Source organism: Lepus europaeus, chromosome 16 (genome assembly GCF_033115175.1).
Source record: "Lepus europaeus isolate LE1 chromosome 16, mLepTim1.pri, whole genome shotgun sequence".
NCBI classification, from domain to species: domain Eukaryota; kingdom Metazoa; phylum Chordata; class Mammalia; order Lagomorpha; family Leporidae; genus Lepus; species Lepus europaeus.
This window is the reverse complement of record NC_084842.1, coordinates 56,489,610-56,502,946: the sequence shown is the minus strand read 5'-3', so window position 1 is coordinate 56,502,946 and position 13,337 is coordinate 56,489,610. Positions and strand designations below refer to the sequence as shown.

Sequence of the window (13,337 nt, the reverse complement as noted above, 5' to 3'; positions counted from 1 at the left end):
ATGAGCCCGGTTTTGGACCAAAACGCAGAACCCTACAGTTCGCGGAACAATTCTTTTGGGGAAAAGGTGCCTCCCGCAGTTATAACCTAGAAGAAAGAGCTGTTGGACAAGAATTTTCTTCCCTCTCCTTCAGTTCTTTTCTCACAATTTAAGTCGTCTCAGAGTTTCCAAAAATAACACCGGGCTTGTAAATTCTACACCAGTTTACCTTCTTTTTTGCCATGGCTTGGCACTGAGAATTGATGGGAACGCTGAGGGAGAAGACAGAACCAAACTCAAGCCTGATTTTTTTCCCCCCAGATTCTTGGGGGTGACAAACAGTATTCATAGAAACATTTCACAGAAATTCGTGTTTGAAAAGAAAACTTGTAGCATGTTTGTGACCGCCCAACACAAGTCAGAAGCAGTGGTCAGTAAAGCTTTTTAAGTAATGTGCAGAGTAATTCTTACTCTGTGCAAATAAGGCAGAATATAGTCTCCATCTTTTGTTTGTAAAAAAATAAAAGCTGGCTCTTCATATTTCAAGCGGATTCATTTTAACTGTTCTTAGGGCTTTATGGTAGTGATAAAAATTATAGCTGTTGAGTTTTCCTGTTTTGGCAATATGCTTGGTTCTGTTATGAATGAAATGAATATTTGGTTATATACTGTACTCCAAAACCTCCAAGTAAAGTTTCTAAACGAAATTCCTTCTATTGACCAATCAGTTTTGGCATTTTACACTGAAATTACATATAGTGACTGTTAAACGTAGCCTAAATTGCCCGTTAAATGTTGATAGAAAGGAGTTGAAATAGTGTAATTTGTAATCCCTATTCTCTGGAGCTGTCATCATGTTGAAAATTATAGGCTCCTTGTCTCATCTGTCTGTGAAACACAGATAATAATTACCTATCTCACCAGACAGAATGACTTTGCACAGTTCTTTGGAGTGTTTATTGCTAAAATGTGTTTTCACACTTAAAAACAGAGTTTTGATATAACCAGGTTTGTGAAAATTTAATTGGACTAATACTGAAACATTTTTCTGAAAAGGCACCCAAAATTATGGTGGAAGTTAAAACTCATTTAGGGAAAGGATGCTGTTTTACTGGAAATATGTGAGAAGAAAAGACTATTTGAAAAACTTTTTGGGGGAAAAAAATCCAAAAACACATGTCTTTGTCAAGAAATAAAGTCTTTATGTTTCTAAAATGCCCATGTGACTAGGGGAAGCTGGTAAAGAAAGGAGCGAGAAACCTTGAGGAAAGGATTGCTTGATTTGAGTACTTATAAATGAGAATTGAGAATTTATAAACACAGAAGAGGAAAACAGTATTCTAGAGCAGTACTATCCAAAGAATATATAATTTTGAATTGTCTGGTGAAAATAGATAACATTAATTTTGATAATATAATTCACTCAGTATATTTTAAAAAGTCAACAGGTAATCAAAATAAGAATTAAAGAGCTATTTAACATTGTTTTTTTTTTTTTTCAAAATCTAATGTGTGAAATCCAGTCCAGCACATTTCAGTTCCAATTAATCTTTTTTTTTATAATTTATCTGAGAGGTAGAGTTATAGACAGTGAGAGAGAGACAGAGAGAAAGGTCTTCCTTCCGTTGGTTCACTCCCCAAATGGCCGCAACAGCTGGCGCTGCACTGATCCGAAGCCAAAAGCTAGGTGCTTCCTCCTGGTCTCCCATGCGGTGCAGGGACCCAAGCACTTGGGCCATCCTCCATTGCCCTCCTGGGCCAGAGAGCTGCAAAGGAAGAGGAGCAACCAGGACTAGAGCCCAGCGCCCATATGGGATGCCGGCGCCACAGGCGAAGGATTAACCAAGTGAGCCACGGCGCCAGCCCCTCCAATTAATCTTATTTCAAGTGCTCGATATACTGAAGGTCTACTTTGTAGAGTGACTACTAACTGGAGTTAGTATTCCTAATTTTAAAAGAATTTTTGTAAACCAGTGTACATTCCAGTAGAAAAATGGGCAAAGGAAATGAATAAGGAGCTAATAAAGAAGTTCAGATGATCAAAACAATGGAAATATGTTTCATATTCACTTAATGTTCACTGCCTAGCTTGGATGAGCTGTTTTTCATAATGATGATGCTTTATATATTTTTTAAAGATTTATTTATTTTACTTGAAAATCAGTTACAGAGAGAAGGAGAGGCTCAGAGAGAGAGGTCTTTGATTTGCTGGTTCACTCCTCAAATGGCTGCAACAGCCGGAGCTGTGCTGATCCTAAGCCAGGAGCCAGGAACTTCCTCTGGGTCTCCTGAGTGGGTGCAGGGATCCAAGGACTTGGGCCATCTTCTACTGCTTTCCCAGACCATAGCAGAGAGCTGGACCGGAAGTGGAGTAGCTGGCTCTTGAACCAGCACCCACATGGGATGCTGGCACCACAGGCGACGATTTACCCACTAAGCCACAGCGCCGGCCCAGATGATGATGCTTTATATTGAGGGTGCAGTAAAACAGGAACTCTGTTACTGCTGATGGGGAACATATAGCTGGATGATACAGTTTTTATATTTGAAAGGCAGACAGCTTCTGTCTGCTGGTTCACTCCCCAGTTACCTGCAATGGCCAGGCTGAGGCAGGCCACACTGGAAACTCAACCCAGATCTCCCACATAGAGAGCAGGGACCTAACTACTTTAACCATTAGCTGCTGCCTTCATGGTTGCGGATCAGTAGGAAACGAATTGGATCAGCTGGGCACATGCCTAGGCATTCTGATGAAAATTGATGGCTTATCCAATAGACTAGATGCCTGCCCTCCAAACAGTACTTTTGGAGGTTATTCTTTGTGTAAAGAGAACTTCAGAAAGTTCATGTTCTCTGACCTAGCAATTCTACTTAAAATGACTTACTTTATTTTTTTTTTTAAGATTTATTTATTTATTTGAAAGAGTTACAGAGAGAGGTAGATACAGAGAGAGAGGTCTGCCATCTGATGATTTCACTCCCCAGATGGCAGCAACGGCCAGAGCTGGGCCAATCCGAAGCCAGGAGCCAGGAGCTTCTTCCCAGTCTCCCACGCGGGTGCAGGGGCCCGAGGACTTGGGCCATCTTCTACTGCTATCCCAGGCCATAGCAGAGAGCTGGATTGGAAGAAGAGCAGCTGGGGCTAGAACTGGCGCCCATATGGGATGCCGGCACTTCAGGCCAGGGCTTTAACCCGCTGCGCCACAGCGCTGGCCCTGTAAAATGACTTACTTTAAAAAAATAATCAGATAAATATTGGAATGTGGGCAGAAGTTCATTATTAAATGAATCTGATAGCATATTTATAGTTAAGAAAAATTGGAAACTATAATAGGGTATATTTTTATGGGTTGGTAATATATATAAACATTTTTTAGAACATGACATAGGAAAATATTCTTATTGTAGTAATTAAACTATAGAAAAAGATACAGTAAGAATAGTTACTAAGATACTAACAGTGATTTCTCTAAAAATTTTTGGTGTTTTTGAAATTTTTTTTAACAGGCAGAGTTAGACAGCAAGAGAGAGAGAGAGAGACAGAGAGAAAGGTCTTCCTTCCATTGGTTCACCCCCCAAATGGCTGCTACGGCCAGTGCCCTGCGCCCATCCAAAGCCAGGAGCCAGGTGCTTCCTCCTGGTCTCCCATGCAGGTGCAGAGCCAAGGACTTGGGCCATCCTCCACTGCCTTCCTGGGCCATAGCAGAGAGCTGGACTGGAAGAGGAGCAACCGGGACAGGATCGGTGCCCTGACCGGGACTAGAACCCGGTGTGCCGGCGCCACAAGGTGGAGGATTAGCCTAGTGAGCCGCGGCGCCGGCCTGTGTTTTTGAAATTATCTGCAGTAAACATATATTTCTTTTTTAAAAATTTGTTTTCATTTTTGAAAGGCAGAGAGAGATCGAGAGATCATCCATCTGCTGATTCACTTCCCTATGCCCACAACAGCTAGGATTGGGGCAGGCCGAAGCCAGGAGTCTGGAACTATATCTGGTCTTCTACATGGGTAGCAGGGACCCAAGTACTTTAGCCATCACATACTGCATCCCTCGGTGCACACTAATGGGAAGCTGGATTGGAAAGAAAGCCAGGACTTTAACTCCAACATTCCAATATAGGATGTGAGTGTCCCAAGCAGTGGCCCAGCTTACTTATTACCACACCCCTGCTCCTACCCCTTTTTTTTTTCCCCCTTTTTTATGGTTTATTTGTTTATTTGAAAAGCAGAGTGATGGAGAGAGAGGAAAAGCAGGGTCACTGCCCGAATATTAACAACAGCCAGGGCTGGGCCCAGCCAGAGTCAGGAGCTAGGAGCTCTATCCAGGTCTTCCTGTGGGTGGCAGGAAGCTAAGTACTTAGGACATCATCTGGTGCCTACCAGGTGCATTAGTGGGAAGCTAGATTGGAAGTGCAGAGTAGCCAGTATTTGAATCAGGCACCTTGGTGTGGGATGTGGTGTCTAGAGTAGCAGCTTAACCTGCTGTGCCATGATGCCTGTCCCTTCCCCCACTTCTATAAAATGTTACTGTGTATGTGTGTAATATATATATGTATATACATATGTATATTTTTCTTTGGCTTTGCATGGAGCACATACTTACTTATGTAGTTATACCTACTTAATTTGACAAAAAAATTTTTTTTAAAGATTTGTTTGTTTATTTAAAAGAGTGTCAGGGAGAAGGGGTGAAGGAGAGAGAGAGGTGGAGAGAGAGATCTTCCATCTGCTGATTTACTCCCCAAATGGCTGCAACGGCCAGAACTGTGCTGATCCGAAGCCAGGAGCCAGGAGCTTCTTCCGGGTCTCCCACACGGGTGCAGGGGTCCAAGGACTTGGCCATCTCCTACTGCTTTCCCAGGCCATAGCAGGGTACTGAATCAGAAGAGGTTCAGCCGGTACTAGAACCGGCACCCATATGGGATGCCAGTGCTGCAGGTGGAGGATTAACCTACTGCACCACAGCAGTGGCCCCAACAAAAATTTGAGATAGGGAGATCTTTAAGTGCTATATACTATACTTTCCTGTTCTCTTTTCTCCTCTCCTCAGTTATAAAAATCAATTAGCAGGCTGTCAGCATGATTCTATGTAGAAGTTCATGATAGAATTTCTTATACTTGCTAAAAATGAAGCTAACCATAGCATGTGCCTCAGGGGATTTTCATGAGTGAGGATCATCCAGCCAGTGGGTGTTAGGCACTATGGTTGCTGGGAGTACAGTGTGCTGAAACAAGACATAGTGTGCACCTGTATGGGACAGGCACCAGAACGAGGAAAGCATAGCCACATCAACAGGGTGATGGGCTAGAAAGGAGCCGCTGAGGCCATTTCATTAGATAGACTGCCTGGGACGCCAGCTTTTCTGGGAGGTGATGGAAATGAACAAGCCAGTGACTATCTGGAGGAGACAGCAATCTGGGCAGAGCAGAGAAACTGTAAGATTAGCTAGCAGTATTTTGGGGCAGAAACAAACCTGCTATGACTGGAGTAAGGTGAGGCAGTATGAAGTGACACCTGGGAGTTATTAGAGTCTTTTAGGCCTTAGGTTTTCTTGTTTGTTTAAGGCAGTTTTTAAAAAATATCACTTCTCTGTGGAGAGTGGATCGTGAAGGGGGGTGGGGAGAAGAGCGTTGGGCGACTGTAGTAGTTATGTAGGCCATGGCAGTTAGCAGTGCAATGAAGAGGAGCAGATGGAGTCAAGATATGTTTTAGAGTGTAAAATGTGTTAATGTAGTTAAAATATTTAGCACAATGCCTGGCACTTGGTAAATACTATGTTGGGTGTTTTAATTTGTTTTTAATTTGAAAGGCAGAAAGAGAGTTGGCTTCCATCTGCTGGTTCACTTCCCAGATGCTTGCAACACATGGGTCCAGTGGAAACCAGGAGCCAGGAGTTCATTCTGAGTCTCCTGCAAAAGTGGTAGGGACCTAGGTTCTTGAGCTGTACATTAACAGGAAGCTGTACTGAAAGTGGAGCTGTGGGGGTTGGTGATGGTGTGCGTGGGTTAAGCTGCCACCTGCGATACTAGCATCCCCCATGATGGTCAATTCTAGTCCCAGCTGTCTGACCTGTCCCACTTCTGATACAGCTCTCTGCTAATGCACCTGAGAAAGCAGCGGAAGATGGCCCAAGTGCTTGGGCTCCTGCAACTCATGTGGGAGACCTGGATGAAACTCCTAGTTCTTGGCCTTGGGCTGGCCCAGGCTGTTGCTGCCATCTGGAGAGCGAACCAGCAGATGGAAGATTCTCTCTCTTAACTCTTTCTTTCACGTCAATAAATAAATCTTAAAAAAAAAAAAAAAAAAATGGAGCCAGGACTTAAACCCAGGGATTCTGATACAGGATGCAGATGTCCCAAGTGGGGACTTAACTGCTGTGCCACGTGCTCCCCTTGGTTAAGTGTTTTTATTTTTATTTTTACTTCTAAGCAAATATCAAGAAAGAGAATTAAACCAGGCTGTGGAGTTCTGTGTCAGGAGGCGGTGCAGGAGGTTCTTAGCATCTCTTATTTCTTTCCTCTGTTTTGAAGAAAAACCACATTGTTAGTAGATCACCAGGCTGAGCTACTCTCTCTAGGTCACAGTCACACTTTTGCTTATTATATGGTTACGGATAAAAGGGATTTTGGTGCACTTTGGACTCACTGAAAGGATAAAAGTAACCTGGAAATAGTGTATCAGTATTACATAGGCTTTCACAAATTGTGATGATGTTAGTTAAGACCTTGGTGAATTTCCAGATAATTTAGTGATGTATTTATTTGTACTTAAAGAAAAATTTAAGCTTTAAAAAACATGGAAAAATACGGCCGGCGCTGCGGCTCACTAGGCTAATCCTCCGCCTGCGGTGCCGGCACACCGGGTTCTAGTCCCGGTCGGGACACCGATCCTGTCCCGGTTGCCCCTCTTCCAGGCCAGCTCTCTGCTGTGGCCAGGGAGTGCAGTGGAGGATGGCCCAAGTGCTTGGGCCCTGCACCCCATGGGAGACCAGGATAAGTACCTGGCTCCTGCCATTGGATCAGTGCGGTGCGCTGGCCGCAGTGCACCAACCACGGCGGCCATTGGAGGGTGAACCAACAGCAAAGGAAGACCTTTTTCTCTGTCTCTTTCTCTCTCACTGTCCACTCTGCCTGTCAAAAAAAAAAAAAAAAATTAAAAAAAAACATGGAAAAATACAAAGCTTGAAGTAAAAGTTATGCATAGGCCGGCACCGTGGCTCAACAGGCTAATCCTCCGCCTTGCGGTGCCGGCACACCGGGTTCTAGTCCCGATCGGGGCACCGATCCTGTCCCGGTTGCCCCTCTTCCAGGCCAGCTCTCTGCTGTGGCCAGGGAGTGCAGTGGAGGATGGCCCAAGTGTTTGGGCCCTGCACCCCATGGGAGACCAGGATAAGCACCTGGCTCCTGCCATCGGAACAGCGCGGTGCGCCGGCCGCAGTGCGCTACCGCGGCGGCCATTGGAGGGTGAACCAACGGCAAAAGGAAGACCTTTCTGTCTCTCTCTCACTGTCCACTCTGCCTGTCAAAAATTAAAAAAAAAAAAAAGTTATGCATAAGCCAGATATTTCACCAGTAGCATTTTTTAAAATAACTTTTTTCTTTTTTTTTGAGAGACAGAGAGGGGCCTCCATCTGCTCGTTCACTTCCCAAATGCTTGCAACAATTGAAGCTGGACCAGATTGAATCCTGGAGCTGGGCATTCAATCTGTGTTGCCCACATGCGTGGCAGGGACCCACCTGCTTAAGCCATCACTGCTGCCTCCCAGGCTCTGCATTACCAGGAAGGTGGAATCAGGAGCCTGAGCTGGGACTCAAACTCAGGTTCTCCCCAGTGTAGATGAAGGTGTCCTAATCAGCGTCTTAATGGCCAGGTCCAAAGCCTGCTCCCTATTTAGTTTTTCTGTATGGCAGTGCCTTAGAAATTCTGGGGAAAGGGACTGGCATTCTGGCATAGCTGCTGCCCATGACACTGGCATCCCATATGGGTGCCAGTTCGAGTCCTGACTGCTCCACATCTGATCCAGCTCCCTGCTAATGCACCTGGGAAGGCATCAGAAGATGGCCCAAGTACTTAGGCCCCTGTACCCATGTGGGAAACCTGGAAGAAGCTCCTGGCTCCTGGTTTTGACCTGGCCCTGCCCCTGCCCTGGCCATTGTGGCCATTTGGGGAGTGAACCAGAGGATGGAAGATCTCTGTCTCTTCCTCTCTGTGTAACGCTGACTTTCAAATAAATACATCTTTAAAAAAAATTTTGGGAGAAAAACTACTAAAGTAGACTAAATACAGGGACTGACATCCAGAATACTTAAGCTACAAGCTTGACTCTGGACCTGAAATTAGTAAACTCAAACTGCAAGAAATCTTTTTGTTTTTATCGTTGTTGCAGAAATAACAGTAGACCTAATTGTCAGTTTACATGGGTTAGAAAAGGATGTTTTTCTTTTGTTTTTTGTTTTAATTGTCCACAATCTAAACAAAGGCCAGAGTTAAGTGATAGGTTACCATCCAGATTAGACATAGGAGAAATGGCTCCTCGCTTCAGATTGGCCCAGCTCTGCCCATTGCAGCTATTTGGGGGAATGAACCAGCTGATGAAAGATCTCTGTCTTTCTGCCTCTGCCTTGGCCTTTCTTAAAAAAAAAAAAAAATTGCACATAAACAAATTAACATTTTTGGAAGATCATTATTATTTACTGAGAAAAGTTTTAGCTCTTAAACACCCAACACTTCACTCTTGGAAAACCTTGGCTATCTGTAATGATATAATTTCATTATTTCACCTAAATATATGAATCATATCTAGACAGAGTTTTTGAGTTCTTTTAAAAAGAGGAATTCTTGGGGCCTGCACTGTAGCATAGTGGGTAAGGCTGCTAGCCTGCAGTACCGGCATCCTGTATGGACGCCTGTTCAAGTCCCGGCTGCCCTACTTCCGATCCAGCTCTCTGCTGTGGCCTGGGAAAGCAGTAGAGGATGGCCCAAGTCCTTGGACTCCTGCACCCACATGGGAGACCTGGAGGAAGCTCCTGGCTTCTGGTTTCAGATTGGCACAGCTCCGGCCGTTGGCTTCCATCTGGGGAATAAACCAGTGAATGGAAGACATTCATTCTCTCTCTCTGTCTCTCTCTCTCTCTGCCTCTCTGGGGCTCAGCCTTTCTAGCAAATAAATAAATCTTAAAGGAAAAAAAAAAAAGAGAAATTCTAAGTAGAGATTTAGTTTTCTACCACTTTGGTGCAACTGTGGACTCTGTTTTTCCCCTTCTGTGTTTCTGCCCTCCAAGCCCACAGTCAACCCAGATGTAGCAGCTGAAGTGCTTCGTGATTAGTCTCCTAGGCTTCCCTCAGTTAAAATCCCCTTATACTGAGGCATCTCACCAAATGTTGGTCTAATTATCTAATTAAAAATCAGTGACAATATGAATGACTGATTAATATTCACTTACTGCTTCTGAAATGAAGGAGCAGTTAATCTCCAGCAACTAGAAGGAGGATTCATGGTTATTTTGAGTGCAATGCCCTCCTGACCACCCTCTCCCTCCAGTCTTCTATTCTGAAAAATATTTTATGCTAACCTTTTTTTTGGGCATGCAACAAGCATATAAAATGAAGATTATCTTTTATGTTCCAGATACTTTCCAGAATGTCTGAATAATATGAACATTTGATTTTTATATATATTTTAACGGTTTTGTATAGATAAATTTACAAATTAGAGAAAATTGGAATATTTTCCTTCTTACAAATTGTAGTCCTTCTGTATCTAGAGGTCATCAAAATACCTCCACTGGAGGGATGGCTTGAACTTCTGTGTTTGTGAGTTTGTTTGAAATTAAAATAATTTTTTTTCTTTTAGAATGGCAGAATTTAGTGACATTTGGAAGCTTTGCAAATGTAGTTCCTTGTAGACACCCATATCTTTGTACACTGAGTCAAGTAAAGTCGTACTCTACAAATGCCCAGAAAGAAGGACAGGGATCTGAAACTCCCAGAGTGGAAAAAGGGCCATCATTTGATGAAACAGGTATGTCAACAGCTTTAAATTTTCTTCTTCTTTTTTTTTTTTTTTTTTGTATGCTGAATTACTTTGTGTAAAATTGTTCCTAGGATGTTTGATAGAACTTGTAACTATCTGGACTGATGTTTTCCTTGTGGGAGCTATTAAACTGCTGGCTTAATTTGATTTTTCTATTTGTTTTTTAATCAGTTTTGGTAAGTTCTGTTTTTTTTTCTATGAATTTTCCCACTTAACCTAAATTTTAAATTTATTGGCATAAAATTCATGAATATTCTCGTGTTTACTCAGTTGCACGTGCAGTTATATCCTTTTCTCATTCCCAATGATGTTTGTTATTTTCTTGATTAATCTTGCCAGAGCTTTGTCTTTTATCTTTTTAAATATTAATTTTTTACTTTGAATCATTTTGTTGCATGTTTATTTCTTATTTTGTTAATTTCTACTCTTTTATGATAGTCTCCTTTCTTCTTTCTCTGTGTTTATTCTGTCACTTTTATTAAATATCAATTGATTACTCATTGATATTAAGACTTTTTCTGAAATAGGCATTTAAACCATGATAATACATCCCACAGGTTTTGATATGTAGTATCTTTTATTTGTAATTATAAATGTATTCTTATTTATATTGTGATTCTTTGACTCCTTAAAGTATGATTTTAAATTGTCAGATAGATGGAATTTTGTATTAAACTTCATTGTATTGAAAAAGAATGTGGGCTGTGTGATTCAGTCTTGAAATAATTGTTGAGTCTAAGTTTTGGATTATCACTTGGTCAGTTTTTTAAATAGCCCTCATGTGCTTGACTACAGTGAGTATTTTAACTGCTGGTTCAGAGTTGATATGTGTCATTTCTAGTTTTTGTTGTTTATTCACATCTATGTCCTTCATTTAATCATTATTATCAAGAGAGATGTTGGCATTTCATATTGTGATGGTAGGTTTGGTGTGTTTTCCTTATAGTTTGGTATAATTTTTGCTGTATATATTTTTAGTGGTTATATTTTTCATTCCTAGAAATTGTTTATCACCTTGCTTGGTTAGTCTTTTATTCCTTGCTTATATAAGTAAATTTCTGTTTTATTACCTTAGGTTAAACAGCTATTTTATATCTTGTGACTGAAAATTCCACTTTATGAAACCTTTGGATTTTCTCTATATTTTCCTTTTCCTCTATTTCTTGCTCATTCATGATACCGTATCTATTTTGTAGCCAAATTGTTCATTTCCGTACAGCTTTTATAAACTATTTGATGTTTGGATTGAAAAACTGAAGATTCATTCTTGTGTAGAGGGTTTGCTTTTGCTTCTATTACTGCTTGAGAAACAACTTGGGACCATGGTAAATTAAATTCAGTTTTAGATTTCTTAGACCACATCGATAGCATGAATTCAGACTGCATACCTGTGTGAGCACTGACTTATCCTTAGGATTTTCAGGGGAGTTTTTTTCTTCCTGGTTACCCAACATGAAAGCACAGACAAGCCTATTGCCATAACGTTAAAGATAGGTGGGATTTGATCTGGTAAATGGTGAAGAAAGGCGGTAAAATTGCCTAGACTAGTGAGTAGAAGAGCTGGTGGTGTTATTGGTAGTGTTAAAAGTGCAATATAAGAGGTGGAACTTGGGCCTGGCATTGTGGAGTTCTGGGTAAAACCACTGCCTACAGGGCCGGCATGCTAAATGGGCATTAGTTCAAGTCCTGCTCCACTTCTCATCCAGCTCCCTGCTAATGTGCCTGGAAAAGCATTGGAAGATGGCCCAAATCCCTGGGCCCCTACACCAACATGAGAGACCAGTTGAAGCCCATGACTTCTGTCTGACTCAGGGTTGGCCCTTGAGGCTATCTGGGAAGTAAACCAGTGGATGGAAGACCTCTCTCTCTGTTCTCTCCCTTTCCCTCTGTAACTCGTTCAAATAAATCTTTATAAAACGAGGGGTGGTGCCAGTGTTGTGGCATAGAATGCCAGTATCCTGTATGGGCGGTGGTTGGAGACTCAGCTGCTCCACTACTGATCCAGCTCCCTGCTAAAGCACCTAGGAAAGCAGCAGAAGATGGCCCACATACTTGGGTCACTGTACCCACATGGGAGACCATGTGGGAGCTCCTGGCTCCCGGCTTTGACCTGACACAGATCAGCTGTTGTGGCCATTCAGGGAGTGAACCAGTGGATGGAAGATGGCTCTCCCTCTCACTCTCTCTCACTCTGCCTTTCAAATGTTAAATAAAAAAATAAAAAATTAAATGAATCGTCTCTACTTAATATACTCCAGTATAGAGGAAATTCTTGATCAGATGTAAGATTTTAGAAAGATAACTACTTGGCCGGCGCCGTGGCTTAACAGGCTAATCCTCCTCCTTGCGGCGCTGGCACACTGGGTTCTAGTCCCTGTCAGGGCTCTGGATTCTGTCCCGGTTGCCCCTCTTCCAGGCCAGCTCTCTGCTATGGCCCGGGAAGGCAGTGGAGGATGGCCCAAGCCCTTGGGCCCTGCACCCGCATGGGAGACCAGGAGAAGCACCTGGCTCCTGCCTTCGGATCAGCGAGATGCGCTGGCCGCAGTGGCCATTGGAGGGTGAACCAACGGCAAAAAGGAAGACCTTTCTCTCTCTCTCTCTCTCTCACTATCCACTCTGCTTGTCAAAAAAAAAAAAAAAGATAACTACTTGCAAAATGCAGACATTGGAATGAAGGGAGATTAGAGGAAGTACAAATGAAGATCTATGCTAGGCTAATGGCAGTGCTTTTTTTTTTTTTTTAAGATTTTTTAAAATTTATTTGAGAGGTGGAGTTACAGACAGAGAGGGGGACAGAAAGATCATCCATCTGCTGGTTCACTCCCCATATGGCCACAACAGCCAGAACTGGTCTGATCTGAAGCTAGGAACGAGGAGCTTTTTCTCAGTCTCCCTCATAGGTGCAGGGACCTGAGCACTTGGGCCACCCTCCACTGCTTTCCCAGGCCATAAGCAGAGAGCTAGATTGGAAGTGAAACAGCTGGGACTAGAACTGGTGCCCATTTGGGATGCCAATGCTGCAGGCAGAGGCTTAGCCCACTACGCCACAGGGCTGGTGTAGTGGGCTAAGAAATTTAGAAGCTGAATAATTATGACTTGATTGAATTTGGGGGATGAAGGAGAGGGTTAAGTAAAGGATAATGTTTGGTTTTATGGGTTCGGCAATTATGCAGATGATTTCACTGATTTGTAAAATTACAGATACCAAAGGTAGAGCATATTTTAATGGGATGATTTGGTTTTGGGTGTCTGAATTATAGATCTGTATGAGATATATTAAGAGATAATACAGTGAGGGCGGCGCCGCGGCTCAATGGGCTAATCCT

At 42.7% G+C, this 13,337-nt stretch overlaps 1 protein-coding gene across 1 annotated transcript in view; it reads left to right on the top strand.

The window, feature by feature from the left end:
- Nucleotides 1–13,337, top strand: part of SLC30A9 (solute carrier family 30 member 9) — a 72,931-nt gene that overhangs the window by 738 nt on the left and 58,856 nt on the right. The window contains exon 2 of the mRNA XM_062213842.1: nucleotides 9,832–9,999. Within this exon, the coding sequence (XP_062069826.1) occupies nucleotides 9,832–9,999 (168 nt within the window). The remainder of the gene's footprint in view (nucleotides 1–9,831; nucleotides 10,000–13,337) is intronic.